Raw genomic sequence first — 15,587 nt, 5'->3', positions numbered from 1 at the left:
CTGACAGCACTGTCACACCTGGAGCAGATCAGACTGCTGCACACTGGAAGTCTGACTGACAGCACTGTCACACCTGGAGCGGATCAGACTGCTGTGCACTGGGAGTCTGACTGACAGCACTGTCACACCTGGAGCGGATCAGACTGCTGCGCACTGGGAGTCTGACAGCACTGTCACACCTGGAGCGGATCAGACTGCTGCACACTGGAAGTCTGACTGACAGCACTGTCACACCTGGAGCGGATCAGGCTGCTGTGCACTGGGTGTCTGACTGACAGCACTGTCACACCTGGAGCGGATCAGACTGCTGCACACTGGAAGTCTGACTGACAGCACTGTCACACCTGGAGCGGATCAGACTGCTGCGCACTGGGAGTCTGACAGCACTGTCACACCTGGAGCGGATCAGGCTGCTGCACTGTCACACCTGGAGCGGATCAGACTGCTGCGCACTGGGAGTCAGACTGACAGCACTGTCACACCTGGAGCGGATCAGACTGCTGCACACTGGAAGTCTGACTGACAGCACTGTCACACCTGGAGCGGATCAGACTGCTGTGCACTGGGAGTCTGACTGACAGCACTGTCACACCTGGAGCGGATCAGGCTGCTGCGCACTGGGAGTCCGTTATACCACAGACCTGCATATGGGTATAACGACAATAACCTCGAACTCGAAATACAACCAGCAACTATTCTTATGTGACATTTTATTCTTTTTTTTTTTACAAAAGAAAAGAAAAGAAAAGTAATTCACACCATCCAAAATGAAACAAAACCATTAGCCTAAAGACGAGCTAGTCAGCCACTTCTCTCTCTCTCTCTCTCTCTCTCGCCCCTGAGGGGGCTGGAATGGACTGAGGGAGACGGGACCCCTCTCTCTCACAGAACCCCACGACGGCTGCCGGCTGGCAGCAGTGCACTGTGGGCAGGGGTGTGGTGAGCACGTGACAGACACGAGGGCTCCGACGTTACCGGGGCAACCAGACCGGTACTTCCTGTCTGTACACACGGGTGTGTCTGCACACACTCACTCTCACACACACACAGGGCACAGCCCGCGATGCACACCTTGTGGAGTACTGTAAAGAGAGGGCTGTCCAGTCCTGGTGGGTCAGTCAGTGTGTCTGCAACAGGGCTGTCCAGTCCTGGTCCTGGAGGGGTCAGTCAGTGTGTCTGCAACAGGGCTGTCCAGTCCTGGTCCTGGAGGGGTCAGTCAGCGTGTGTCCAGTCCTGGTCCTGGAGGGGTCAGTCAGTGTGTGTGTCCAGTCCTGGTCCTGGAGGGGTCAGTCAGTGTGTCCAGTCCTGGTCCTGGAGGGGTCAGTCAGTGTGTGTGTCCAGTCCTGGTCCTGGTGGGGTCAGTGTGTGTGTCCAGTCCTGGTCCTGGAGGGGTCGGTCAGTGTGTCCAGTCCTGGTCCTGGTGGGGTCAGTCAGTGTGTCTGCAGCAGGGCTGTCCAGTCCTGGTCCTGGAGGGGTCAGTCAGTGTGTGTGTCCAGTCCTGGTCCTGGTGGGGTCAGTCAGTGTGTCTGCAGCAGGGCTGTCCAGTCCTGGTCCTGGAGGGGTCAGTCAGTGTGTGTGTCCAGTCCTGGTCCTGGAGGGGTCAGTCAGTGTGTCCAGTCCTGGTCCTGGTGGGGTCAGTGTGTGTGTCCAGTCCTGGTCCTGGAGGGGTCGGTCAGTGTGTCCAGTCCTGGTCCTGGTGGGGTCAGTCAGTGTGTCTGCAGCAGGGCTGTCCAGTCCTGGTCCTGGAGGGGTCAGTCAGTGTGTGTGTCCAGTCCTGGTCCTGGAGGGGTCAGTGTGTGTGTCCAGTCCTGGTCCTGGTGGGGTCAGTGTGTGTGTCCAGCCCTGGTCCTGGAGGGGTCGGTCAGTGTGTCCAGTCCTGGTCCTGGAGGGGTCAGTGTGTGTGTGTGTGTCTGCAGTCATGACACTGTGACCTCTGACCCCAAACACTGGCACCCCACCCCCCTTGGCACTGAGCCCCCCAGAAGACAGACCGACCGTGACCTCAGAAACGACAACTAAAGAAGTAACCAAAATAATCTTCCTCCTCCTCCTCCTCCTCGGGTCAGTCTGTGCTCAACGCTCCCGCGGGTCGGCCGCGGTATCCACGGAGACCGCCCCCCTCACTCGTACTCGGCGATCAGGACCATCATGCCCACCCCGAACAGCAGCGCCAGCACCTCCAGCACGGACTGGGCCGGGCCGGCCTGGCCCAGCAGCAGCTCGGGCAGCACGGTCACCGTGGCGATGTACACGAAGCCCCCCGCCGTGAAGGGCAGGACCCAGGCCGTCGCCATGGCGCCCGCGCCCTCGGCCAGCAGCGAGCAGGCGGTGCCCGCCAGCGCCCCCAGGGCGGTCAGCAGCTGCAGCAGCATGGCCTGGACACAGGGAGAGAGGACACAGCGGTCAGCAGAGTGGACACACAGGGAGAGAGGACACAGCGGTCAGCAGAGCGGACACACAGGGCCTGGACACAGGGAGAGAGGACACAGCGGTCAGCAGAGCGGACACACAGGGAGAGAGGACACAGCGGTCAGCAGAGCGGACACACAGGGCCTGGACACAGGGAGAGAGGACAAAGCGGTCAGCAGAGCGGACACACAGGGCCTGGACACAGGGAGAGAGGACACAGCGGTCAGCAGAGCGGACACACAGGGCCTGGACACAGGGAGAGAGGACACAGCGGCTGGAGAGTGGACAGTGGACAGTGGACAGTACCTTCCTCTTGGTGCAGCCCGACTGGACCAGGATGGCGAGAGAGAGAGTGGACAGTGGACAGTGGACAGGGGGACAGTGGACAGTACCTTCCTCTTGGTGCAGCCCGACTGGACCAGGATGGCGAGAGAGAGAGTGGACAGTGGACAGGGGGACAGTGGACAGTACCTTCCTCTTGGTGCAGCCCGACTGGACCAGGATGGCGAAGTCCCCGATCTCGTGCGGGACCTCGTGCAGCAGGATGGTCACCGTGGTGACGACCCCCACCGCGGGGCTGATCAGGAAGGACGCCCCAATGGCCAGCCCGTCCGTGAAGTTGTGGGTGAAGTCGGCCGCCAGGTTCAGGTACCCCGAAACCTTGATATCTGTAGAGAGAGAGACAGGCTCAGACACCCCAAAACCTTGACATCTGTACAGGGAGAGAGACAGGCTCAGACACCCCGAAACCCCATTATCTGTACAGAAAGACAGAAGCCCATGAACACACCGCGAGACCAGCATCCACAGACTGTCCCTCAAGTACCTGTCTGTCTCTCCGCCTCCTGCTCCTTCCTCTGCTCCTTGGCCTGGCTGTCGGTCTTCCTCTGCCTCACCCCCTCCTGCTCCCCCCTCCCCCCCTTCTCCTCCGGCTTCTCCGGCTTCTCCGGTGCTCCTGGGGGGAGAGAGGGAACAGGGTGAGAGAGGGAACAGGGTGAGAGAGGGACAGTGAGAGAGAGAGAGACAGTGAGAGAGAGGGGGACCAGGACAGAGAGAGAGAGAGAGAGAGAGGGGACAGTGACCGGTACGTACCGTGGGCGTGAGAGTGGGAGTGGGCGTGGGCGTGGGAGTGCCCCCCCTTCAGCAGGCGCACAAACTTCTCCACCACCAGGAAGGCCACGATGCCGGCCAGCACCCACAGCCCCACCGACATCATGTGGCCGTGAGCGCCACCTGCAGGGGGAGGGAGGGGACAGCGCTGCCTGAAACACTGCTGACCCCCCAGTCTGCACCCGCTTCCAGAGAACACCCCCCCCCCCGCCCGCCAATCATACCCGAGTGGGAGTGTCCATGGTCACGTGACTCCTCGTGGCCGTGGGAGTGGGAGTGGCTGTGTCCCTCCTCACCGTGGTGCGAGTGAGGCTCTGAAAGAGAGAAATACAGACCCTCACACAGACCCCAGAGGCACTCCTCACACAGAGAGAGGAGTCCAGACCCTCACACAGGCCCCAGAGACACTCCTCACGCAGAGAGAGGAGTCCAGACCCTCACACAGACCCCAGAGGCACTCCTCACACAGAGAGAGGAGTCCAGACCCTCACACAGACCCCAGAGACACTCCTCACACAGAGAGAGGAGCACAGACCCTCACACAGACCCCAGAGACACCCCTCACACAGAGAGAGGAGTCCAGACCCTCACACAGACCCCAGAGACACTCCTCACACAGAGAGAGGAGTCCAGACCCTCACACAGACCCCAGAGACACTCCTCACACAGAGAGAGGAGCACAGACCCTCACACAGACCCCAGAGACACTCCTCACACAGAGAGAGGAGCACAGACCCTCACACAGACCCCAGAGGCACTCCTCACACAGAGAGAGGAGTCCAGACCCTCACACAGACCCAGAGGCACTCCTCACACAGAGAGAGGAGTCCAGACCCTCACACAGACCCCAGAGACACTCCTCACACAGAGAGAGGAGTCCAGACCCTCACACAGACCCCAGAGGCACTCCTCACACAGAGAGAGGAGTCCAGACCCTCACACAGACCCCAGAGACACTCCTCACACAGAGAGGAGTCCAGACCCTCACACAGACCCAGAGGCACTCCTCACACAGAGAGAGGAGTCCAGACCCTCACACAGACCCCAGAGACACTCCTCACACAGAGAGAGGAGTCCAGACCCTCACACAGACCCAGAGGCACTCCTCACACAGAGAGAGGAGTCCAGACCCTCACACAGACCCCAGAGACACTCCTCACACAGAGAGAGGAGTCCAGACCCTCACACAGACCCCAGAGACACTCCTCACACAGAGAGAGGAGTCCAGACCCTCACACAGACCCCAGAGACACTCCTCACACAGAGAGAGGAGTCCAGACCCTCACACAGACCCCAGAGGCACTCCTCACACAGAGAGAGGAGCACAGACCCTCACACAGACCCAGAGGCACTCCTCACACAGAGAGAGGAGCACAAACCCGGAGGCTCACCCAGCGCGTGTGGGATCAGGTGCAGGAAGGCGTCCCCCAGCAGCCCCCCGGACGCGAAGCTCAGCAGGACCTTCAGCAGGCTCTGGTGCTGGTCGGTGTTGGACTGGACCGGTATCAGGAAGAGGATAAGGAAGGGAGCCGCGCTGATCAGCAGGGTGGCGCCCACAGCCTGGCCGGGTCAGAAGGGGACAGGCCGGGTCAGAACCGGACGGGACAGGACGGGTTGGCGTCTCTCAGCTGTCCAGAGCTCGGCGGGTCGGTCTCGCGCTCTCTCTCCGTACCTGAGTCCACAGCTCCAGCGTGCTCCTGCCGTCTCCTCCTCCTCTCTCCCGTCTCTCGCTCCCTTCGGCGAGCACGTCCTCGTGCGCGTGGGGCTCAGAGTGAGAGTGAGAGTGCGCGTGGGGCTCAGAGTGAGAGTGAGAGTGCGAATCCCCGTGCGAGTGAGCGTGCACGTGCGAATCCCCGTGCGAGTGAGCGTGCCCGTGCGAATCCCCGTGCGAGTGAGCGTGTCCGTGCGAATCCCCGTGCGAGTGAGCGTGCCCGTGCGAATCCCCGTGCGAGGGCAGGTTGGCCTCGGCGCTCCACTTGCTGGCGCCGTGGTGCATCTTCCCTCCCCCGTGCGAGTGGCCGTGGCAGCCGCCGCCCCCGTGCGAGTGGGAGTGGGAGAGCGCGGGCTGGAGGAGGGCGCCGGCGGCGAACAGCACCACCCAGAGGACAGACAGGCGCACTGCGCCTCTCCCTGCCATTGTCATCCTTCACACCTGGGGGGGGGGGGGGGGGGGGGACAGAGAGAGAGAGAGAGAGAGGACTGGACCTGTAATTAACGCTAATTAACCACCCCGGCCTGCTCGAACCCTGGGCCTGCGGGTCACAGAGCTCTTCACACACAGGAGGGGACCTGCACCAGTAACCCCACCTGGGAGACGCACAGCGATCACTCTGCACCAGTGACCCCACCTGGGAGACGCAAAGCGATCACTCTGCACCAGTGACCCCACCTGGGAGACACGCAGAGACCATTGTGCACCAGTAACCCCACCTGGGAGACGCACAGCGATCATTGTGCACCAGTAACCCCACCTGGGAGACGCACAGCGATCGTTCAGCACCAGTTACCCCACCTGGGAGATGCACAGCGATCATTGTGCACCAGTAACCCCACCTGGGAGACGCACAGCGATCACTCTGCACCAGTAACCCCACCTGGGAGACGCACAGAGACCACTGTGCACCAGTAACCCCACCTGGGAGACGCACAGCGATCATTGTGCACCAGTAACCCCACCTGGGAGACGCACAGCGATCACTCCGCACCAGTAACCCCACCTGGGAGACACCCCTCGACCCCTGCACCCCGGTAAAATCACAAGCACACCAGCATCATCCCAAGTCCTGCTAATAGCAAGAACTCTGATGGACCTGCACTGGCCAGCGTGTGTCCCCCGGCCCGATGACCTGCCGGACTATCCACACGGGCCGGGGAGAGGCGCCCGCTCCGCAGGAGGATGAACTCCTGGGTGTCTGCATGCACACACACAGACACAGAGACAGAGACAGAGACAAACTCTCACATCAGCACGGGTGTGCGTGTGCGTGTGTGTGTGTGATAAATGAGCGCACCTCCCCGGCGAGGGTCACCCTGAGCCCGGACGTGTGTGTGTGTGTGTGTGCGACAGCTCGCTCTCTCGCTCACCGGTCCGGAGAAGCAGGCCGCCCCTGTGCGTGTAGCCGGGTTTCTGCTGCGCGGTACTCCGGCTCGCCGTCTCTCAGTCTCTCTCTCTCTGTCTCGGCGCTGCGGCGGCACAGACGTGGCACACCAGCCAACACAGACTCTCGCGAGATTTCCCTCCCCCCGGCACCGCCTTGACTGCCGGGCAAAGGCGGCGGAGATCTCGCGAGACGCTCCTGACCCGGATGCCGGATGCCGGATGCCGGATGCGGGGGGCGGAGACAAAGGGGGGCGGGACACGGGGCTGTCGGCGGCGGCTGGCTGGCTGGCGGGCGAGGAGGGAGCGGTGCTGCAAGGCTCCGGTTCCGGGCAGCCGCGGCGACCGCCGGCTATTTGGTTCCGGGGTTCCGCGTTTGTGGGTCCAGGCCAGCTGAGCTGAGCTGAGCTGAGCTGACCTGGACACCACCAACGGGCTGCCTCAGAGCGACAGCAAGAGGTGAAAATCAGGGCACTGTATGAGCAGTGTAGTCGATAAGTGAAGTAATTACCTGTAATCCCCCACCTGTAACTGGCTGGACTGGGAGCTGGACTAGTTCTTCACTGGGATTCTAATCAGACTCCACTGACACTGACAGAGCAGTCTGAGACTCTCCAGGCTGGACTGGACTGGCTGGACTGGGAGCTGGATTAGTTCTGAACTGGGATTATAATCAGACTCCACTGACACTGACAGAGCAGTCTGAGACTCTCCAGGCTGGACTGGACTGGCTGGACTGGGAGCTGGACTAGTTCTTCACTGGGATTATAATCAGACTCCACTGACACTGACAGAGCAGTCTGAGACTCTCCAGGCTGGACTGGGAGCTGGATTAGTTTTTCACTGGGATTAATCTGGATTCCTTGAATAAGACTGAGACATCAGCTATGAATAGAATAACATTTATTACAAATATACAGATAATATTGACAAATCACCTCCGCCATATTTAATACTTTGCTCGTGCACATGTGTGTGAGAGGAGTGTGTGTGTGTGTGTAAGAGGAGTGTGTATGTGTGCGTCTGTGCGTGTGTGAGAGGAGTGTGTGTGTGAGAGGAGTGTGTCTGTGCATGTGTGTGTGTTTGAGAGGAGTATGTGTGTGTGTGTGAGAGGAGTGTGTGTGTGAGAGGAGTGTGTGTGTGTGTGTGTGTGTGAGAGAAGTGTGTGTGTGTGTGTGAGTGTGTGTGTGTGAGAGGAGTGTGTATGTGTGAGGAGTGTGTGTGTGTGTGAGAGAAGTGTGTATGTGTGAGGAGTGTGTGTGTGTGTGTGAGTGTGTCTGTGTGTGAGAGGAGTGTGTGTGTGTGTGTGAGAGAAGTGTGTATGTGTGAGGAGTGTGTCTGTGAGGAGTGTGTATGTGTGTGTGTGAGAGGAGTGTGTGTGTGTGAGAGGAGTGTGTGTGTGTGTGTGAGTGTGTGTGTGTGAGAGGAGTGTGTATGTGTGAGGAGTGTGTGTGTGTGTGAGAGAAGTGTGTATGTGTGAGGAGTGTGTGTGTGTGTGTGAGTGTGTCTGTGTGTGAGAGGAGTGTGTGTGTGTGTGTGAGAGAAGTGTGTATGTGTGAGGAGTGTGTCTGTGAGGAGTGTGTATGTGTGTGTGTGAGAGGAGTGTGTGTGTGTGTGTGAGGAGTGTGTGTGTGTGTGAGAGAAGTGTGTATGTGTGAGGAGTGTGTGTGTGTGAGAGGAGTGGGTGTGTGTGTGAGAGGAGTGTGTGTGTGTGAGGAGTGTGTGTGTGTGAGAGGAGTGGGTGTGTGTGTGTGAGGAATGTGTGTGTGTGTGAGAGGCTCCACAGTCTGCACCTCCTGGTCGAGTGTGACCAGAGACCGAACGCTGAGATTCTGGGGGAGCGGTCGCGCTGAGCTGGGGGTGCGGGACGAGACCATCTGCCCCGTGCCCACAGGAACATCGCCCCAGGGGTGTGAGGGGACGGCCCAAAACCCCCGCGAGCAGGGGGGGGGGTTAGTTAAGACAGACGATTAAGTCCTTAAGATACGAGTCAATGAAGATAAGAGCGAGGCTGACCCCCGACCTCTGACCCCCGACCCCGAGCCGCGCTCCCGGGAGACCCGAAGGGTTAAAACCATTTCGACTGACAACAAACAAACAAGCACAGGAAATAAGAGAAGGCCGGCCCCCCGGCCCCCCGCATCGAGGGGGAGGGGGATCCTGGGACAGGCCGGGGTGGGGCGGTACCGCACGCAGAGCCCACACGCACACGCACGGGCGTGTTAATACAAGAGGGGTCAGGGGTCGCGGCGCAGGACGACACCCCGCCCGCCCCCCCGGCCCCCCGGCCTCAGATGCTCAGCAGCCAGAAGAAGAAGAAGATGGCGATGAAGAGGAACAGGGAGTTCTGCCAGCTGTTGCCGTTGCCAGGGTTACCGTTGTCCGGGTGACCGCCGCCTGGGTGGTGAGCATCTGGGGGCGAGGAAGAGAACCCCCAAATCAGAACAGATTCCAGCTGGAGAGTCGCTATATAACCTCATGATACTGAGAGCACAACACACACACTCCTGTACAGACACACACACACTCCTGTACAGACACACACACACACACTCCTGTAGAGACACACACACACTCCTGTACACACACACACACACACTCCTGTACAGACACACACACACTCCTGTACAGACACACACACACACACTCCTGTAGAGACACACACACACTCCTGTAGAGACACACACACACACACACTCCTGTACAGACACACACACACTCCTGTAGAGACACACACACACTCCTGTACACACACACACACTCCTGTAGAGACACACACACACTCCTGTACAGACACACACACACACACTCCTGTAGAGACACACACACACTCCTGTACAGACACACACACACACACACTCCTGTAGAGACACACACACACACTCCTGTACAGACACACACACACACACACTCCTGTAGAGACACACACACACTCCTGTACAGACACACACACACACACACTCCTGTACAGACACACACACACACACTCCTGTAGAGACACACACACACTCCTGTAGAGACACACACACACACACTCCTGTACAGACACACACACACACACTCCTGTAGAGACACACACACACTCCTGTACAGACACACACACACTCCTGTAGAGACACACACACACACACTCCTGTACAGACACACACACACTCCTGTACAGACACACACACACACACTCCTGTACAGACACACACACACACACTCCTGTAGAGACACACACACACACTCCTGTACAGACACACACACACACACACTCCTGTACAGACACACACACACTCCTGTACACACACACACACACTCCTGTACAGACACACACACACACACTCCTGTACACACACACACACACACACATCCTGTAGAGACACACACACACTCCTGTACAGACACGCGCACACACACACGCGCACACACACTCCTGTACAGACTCTTACTGGACACACTGTAGAGACACACACACTCCTGTACAGACTCTTACTGGACACACTGTATAGACACACACACTCCTGTACAGACTCTTACTGGACACACTGCAGAGACACACACACTTCTGTACAGACTCTTACTGGACACACTGCAGAGACACACACACTCCTGTACAGACTCTTACTGGACACACTGCAGAGACACACACACTCCTGTACAGACTCTTACTGGACACACTGTAGAGACACACACACTCCTGTACAGACTCTTACTGGACACACTGCAGAGACACACACACTCCTGTACAGACTCTTACTGGACACACTGCAGAGACACACACACTCCTGTACAGACTCTTACTGGACACACTGCAGAGACACACACACTCCTGTACAGACTCTTACTGGACACACTGCAGAGACACACACACTCCTGTACAGACTCTTACTGGACACACTGCAGAGACACACACACTCCTGTACAGACTCTTACTGGACACACTGCAGAGACACACACACTCCTGTACAGACTCTTACTGGACACACTGCAGAGACACACACACTCCTGTACAGACTCTTACTGGACACACTGCAGAGACACACTGTACCTGCGCGGTGAAACGGGTCGTTGGTGTTGAAGACTGTAGTGAAGAAACCGAAGGGAAATGCACCGATACCGAAGGACATGTGGAACCCAGTGTCACCGAAACCCTGGAAGGGCTGAGAGAGAGAGGGGTTCATACACTCCAGTCCACTAACACTGCACTGAGAGAGAGAGGGGTTCATACACTCCAGTCCACTAACACTGCACTGAGAGAGAGAGGGGTTCATACACTCCAGTCCACTAACACTGCACTGAGAGAGAGAGGGGTTCATACACTCCAGTCCACTAACACTGCACTGAGAGAGAGAGGGGTTCATACACACACACTGACTGGACACTCCAGTACATGAACACTGCACTGAGAGAGAGAGGGGTTCATACAGACACACTGACTGGACACTCCAGTACATGAACACTGCACTGAGAGAGAGAGGGGTTCATACACACACACTGACTGGACACTCCAGTACATGAACACTGCACTGAGAGAGAGAGGGGTTCATACAGACACACTGACTGGACACTCCAGTACATGAACACTGCACTGAGAGAGAGAGGGGTTCATACAGACACATTGACTGGACACTCCAGTACATGAACACTGCACTGAGAGAGAGAGGGGTTCATACACACACACTGACTGGACACTCCAGTACATGAACACTGCACTGAGAGAGAGAGGGGTTCATACACACACACTGACTGGACACTCCAGTACATGAACACTGCACTGAGAGAGAGAGGTTCATACACACACACTGACTGGACACTCCAGTACATGAACACTGCACTGAGAGAGAGAGGGGTTCATACACACACCCTGACTGGACACTCCAGTACATGAACACTGCACTGAGAGAGAGAGGGGTTCATACACACACACTGACTGGACACTCCAGTACATGAACACTGCACTGAGAGAGAGAGGGGTTCACACAGACACACTGACTGGACACTCCAGTACATGAACACTGCACTGAGAGAGAGAGGGGTTCATACACACACACTGACTGGACACTCCAGTACATGAACACTGCACTGAGAGAGAGAGGGGTTCATACACACACACTGACTGGACACTCCAGTACATGAACACTGCACTGAGAGAGAGAGGGGTTCATACACACACACTGACTGGACACTCCAGTACATGAACACTGCACTGAGAGAGAGGGGTTCATACAGACACACTGACTGGACACTCCAGTACATGAACACTGCACTGAGAGAGAGAGGGGTTCACACAGACACACTGACTGGACACTCCAGTACATGAACACTGCACTGAGAGAGAGAGGGGTTCATACAGACACACTGACTGGACACTCCAGTACATGAACACTGCACTGAGAGAGAGAGGGGTTCATACACACACACTGACTGGACACTCCAGTACATGAACACTGCACTGAGAGAGAGAGGGGTTCACACACACACACTGACTGGACACTCCAGTACATGAACACTGCACTGAGAGAGAGAGGGGTTCATACACACACACTGACTGGACACTCCAGTACATGAACACTGCACTGAGAGAGAGAGGGGTTCATACAGACACACTGACTGGACACTCCAGTACATGAACACTGCACTGAGAGAGAGAGGGGTTCATACACACACACTGACTGGACACTCCAGTACATGAACACTGCACTGAGAGAGAGAGGGGTTCATACACACACACTGACTGGACACTCCAGTACATGAACACTGCACTGAGAGAGAGGGGTTCATACACACACACTGACTGGACACTCCAGTACATGAACACTGCACTGAGAGAGAGAGGGGTTCACACAGACACACTGACTGGACACTCCAGTACATGAACACTGCACTGAGAGAGAGAGGGGTTCATACAGACACACTGACTGGACACTCCAGTACATGAACACTGCACTGAGAGAGAGAGGGGTTCATACACACACACTGACTGGACACTCCAGTACATGAACACTGCACTGAGAGAGAGAGGGGTTCATACAGACACACTGACTGGACACTCCAGTACATGAACACTGCACTGAGAGAGAGAGGGGTTCATACAGACACACTGACTGGACACTCCAGTACATGAACACTGCACTGAGAGAGAGAGGGGTTCACACAGACACCCTGACTGGACACTCCAGTACATGAACACTGCACTGAGAGAGAGAGGGGTTCACACAGACACCCTGACTCAGTGACTCACTCCTCTGCTCTCCGGCTCTGGTCTCTGTCCCTGAGGTCGAGGAGGAGTTTTCAATCTATAAAAACACCAAGAAAGAGTTAATTCATGAAGCTGAGCAAAGATACCAACAACTCGAAAACAGGAAACCTCCTGAGTCTTTCAGAAGACCGGGTTTCACAGTGCACTGTGGTCTGACTGTTACCACTAGACAACCGGTCAGATGTAAAACCTGGAAAGGATGGGACTGCTGTGCAGCTGGAGTCTATGAGCACTAAAAACCTGCCCCACTTCACTCAGACAGACACTGGCGCACAGTGGACACACAACGGACAGGACAGGACAGGACAGGACAGTACCGTGGGTCATCCTGATTGGAGCTCCCTCTTCCATACAGAGGAATAACGTTCTCCCGGCTGATCCCGGCCTTACACACTGGACACTGCTGTCTGCTGGGGCGGGTCTCCAACCACTGAGAGAGAGAGGGGTTAATACACTCCAGGACATGAACACTGACCTGAGAGAGAGAGGGGTTCATACACACACACTGACTGGACACTCCAGTACATGAACACTGCACTGAGAGAGAGAGGGGTTCATACACACACACTGACTGGACACTCCAGTACATGAACACTGCACTGAGAGAGAGAGGGTTTAATACACACACACTGACTGGACACTCCAGTACATGAACACTGCACTGAGAGAGAGAGGGGTTCATACACACACACTGACTGGACACTCCAGTACATGAACACTGCACTGAGAGAGAGAGGGGTTCATACACACACACTGACTGGACACTCCAGTACATGAACACTGCACTGAGAGAGAGAGGGGTTCATACAGACACACTGACTGGACACTCCAGTACATGAACACTGCACTGAGAGAGAGGGGTTCATACAGACACACTGACTGGACACTCCAGTACATGAACACTGCACTGAGAGAGAGGGGTTCATACAGACACACTGACTGGACACTCCAGTACATGAACACTGCACTGAGAGAGAGGGGTTCACACACACACACTGACTGGACACTCCAGTACATGAACACTGCACTGAGAGAGAGAGGGGTTCATACACACACACTGACTGGACACTCCAGTACATGAACACTGCACTGAGAGAGAGAGGGGTTCATACACACACACTGACTGGACACTCCAGTACATGAACACTGCACTGAGAGAGAGAGAGGGGTTCATACACACACACTGACTGGACACTCCAGTACATGAACACTGCACTGAGAGAGAGAGGGGTTCATACACACACACTGACTGGACACTCCAGTACATGAACACTGCACTGAGAGAGAGAGGGGTTCATACAGACACACTGACTGGACACTCCAGTACATGAACACTGCACTGAGAGAGAGAGGGGTTCATACACACACACTGACTGGACACTCCAGTACATGAACACTGCACTGAGAGAGAGAGGGGTTCATACACACACACTGACTGGACACTCCAGTACATGAACACTGCACTGAGAGAGAGAGGGGTTCATACACACACACTGACTGGACACTCCAGTACATGAACACTGCACTGAGAGAGAGAGGGGTTCATACACACACACTGACTGGACACTCCAGTACATGAACACTGCACTGAGAGAGAGAGGGGTTCATACAGACACACTGACTGGACACTCCAGTACATGAACACTGCACTGAGAGAGACAAACTGACTGAAAGTTACATTAAACATACACCAAGGAAGTAATTAAAAAACACTTACTTGGTGTAGACATGGCCAGCTGTTTCATGAAAGAAAGCAAAGAGATTTGCGTTTAATTTAAGAAAGGTTACAAACAAGAAGTCACTATGCCCATTAGACCCGTTTGGTGGGTCAGTAGCTAATTGATCAGAGGAACTCATCCAGCTGTTCCCCACCCCCACACCCCTCTGTGTACAGTAGAGCCTCCTGTCCTGACTGGAGGAGCTCACCCAGCTGTGTCTGGAGAGAAGCCCCAGGGTATCGGCTTCAACCACAGGGCTGGGCAGCTTGTTCCCCACCCCCACCTCCCTCTGTGTACAGCAGAGCCTCCTGTCCTGACTGGAGGAGCTCATCCAGCTGTGTCTGGAGAGAAGCCAGGGTATCGGCTTCAACAACAGGGCTGGGCAGCCTGTTCCCCACCCCCACCTCCCTCTGTGTACACACACACACACGGGCTGACAGTGTTGCTGCCTCTGAACCCCGACCCCAGCTCGCACCAGAACAGATGTCCGCACAGGCTGATCACCGCGTCCCTGGCCGTCTCCAGGCAGATGTTACACTCGAAGGTGGCCCGGTCGCGCTCCGTGTCCCGGCCCAGCCCGCCTCCCGTCCCGCCTCGGTCGCCGTCCTCGGCCGGACCGCCGTCCGCCGTGCGCCCGGGCTCCGCCGCCATGTTTGTTTACCTGCCTGGCACACTCGCTCGCTCGCCTCCGGTCTCTTCCGGTTTCCGGTGACACGCCGGGCCCGTAATTCACCGAGTAGAGGCGCCTCTGGGCTCTCGCGTCGAGCACGAATGGGTCACGATTCTCTCATTGATGCGTTTATTCTGCGCTCTGTTTTCATCATATTCAGGTTCCACACACTTGTGCTGTGTTTTTACCCTGATCTCACTGGGCTGTACTGCGCTGTACTGTGCTTTTACCCTGTTCTTACTGGGCTTTACTGCGCTGTACTGTGTTTTTACCCTGATCTCACTGGGCTGTACTGTGTTTTTACCCTGATCTCACTGGGCTGTACTGCACTGTACTGTG

General features: G+C 56.5%; 3 protein-coding genes across 4 annotated transcripts; 1 reads left to right on the top strand and 2 right to left on the bottom strand.

The window, feature by feature from the left end:
* The first annotated feature begins 647 nt into the window (after positions 1–647).
* Positions 648–1,930, top strand: LOC148813623 (uncharacterized). Its single transcript, XM_088908071.1, has 4 exons — positions 648–651; positions 735–748; positions 955–1,486; positions 1,536–1,930. Exons 1-4 carry the CDS (start codon positions 648–650, stop codon positions 1,928–1,930), a joined length of 945 nt encoding a protein of 314 aa, XP_088764197.1.
* Positions 696–6,752, bottom strand: slc39a7 (solute carrier family 39 member 7). Its single transcript, XM_088908017.1, has 8 exons — positions 6,604–6,752; positions 5,192–5,671; positions 4,911–5,079; positions 3,744–3,833; positions 3,502–3,642; positions 3,236–3,364; positions 2,881–3,077; positions 696–2,375 (listed from the first exon to the last, which is right to left on the bottom strand). Exons 2-8 carry the CDS (start codon positions 5,660–5,662, stop codon positions 2,121–2,123), a joined length of 1,452 nt encoding a protein of 483 aa, XP_088764143.1. The 5' UTR covers positions 5,663–5,671; positions 6,604–6,752; the 3' UTR covers positions 696–2,120.
* Positions 6,753–7,504: 752 nt separating this feature from the next.
* rnf5 (ring finger protein 5) lies at positions 7,505–15,268 on the bottom strand. 2 transcript variants are annotated; one of them, XM_088908015.1, is made up of 6 exons: positions 15,054–15,268; positions 14,578–14,596; positions 13,178–13,290; positions 12,843–12,897; positions 10,650–10,761; positions 7,505–9,028 (listed from the first exon to the last, which is right to left on the bottom strand). In XM_088908015.1, exons 1-6 carry the CDS (start codon positions 15,227–15,229, stop codon positions 8,907–8,909), a joined length of 597 nt encoding a protein of 198 aa, XP_088764141.1. In that variant the 5' UTR covers positions 15,230–15,268; the 3' UTR covers positions 7,505–8,906. The 2 variants fall into 2 exon arrangements, with proteins under 2 accessions (XP_088764141.1, XP_088764142.1); XM_088908016.1 differs by lacking the exon at positions 12,843–12,897 and having other exon boundaries at positions 15,054–15,254.
* Between the last annotated feature and the right edge of the window lie 319 nt (positions 15,269–15,587).

The sequence above is a fragment of the Atractosteus spatula genome (genome assembly GCF_055471065.1).
Source record: "Atractosteus spatula isolate fAtrSpa1 chromosome 10 unlocalized genomic scaffold, fAtrSpa1.hap1 SUPER_10_unloc_1, whole genome shotgun sequence".
In the NCBI taxonomy this organism is placed as follows: domain Eukaryota; kingdom Metazoa; phylum Chordata; class Actinopteri; order Semionotiformes; family Lepisosteidae; genus Atractosteus; species Atractosteus spatula.
Note: the sequence above shows the minus strand (reverse complement) of the source record. Positions and strands in the feature narration are given on the sequence as shown.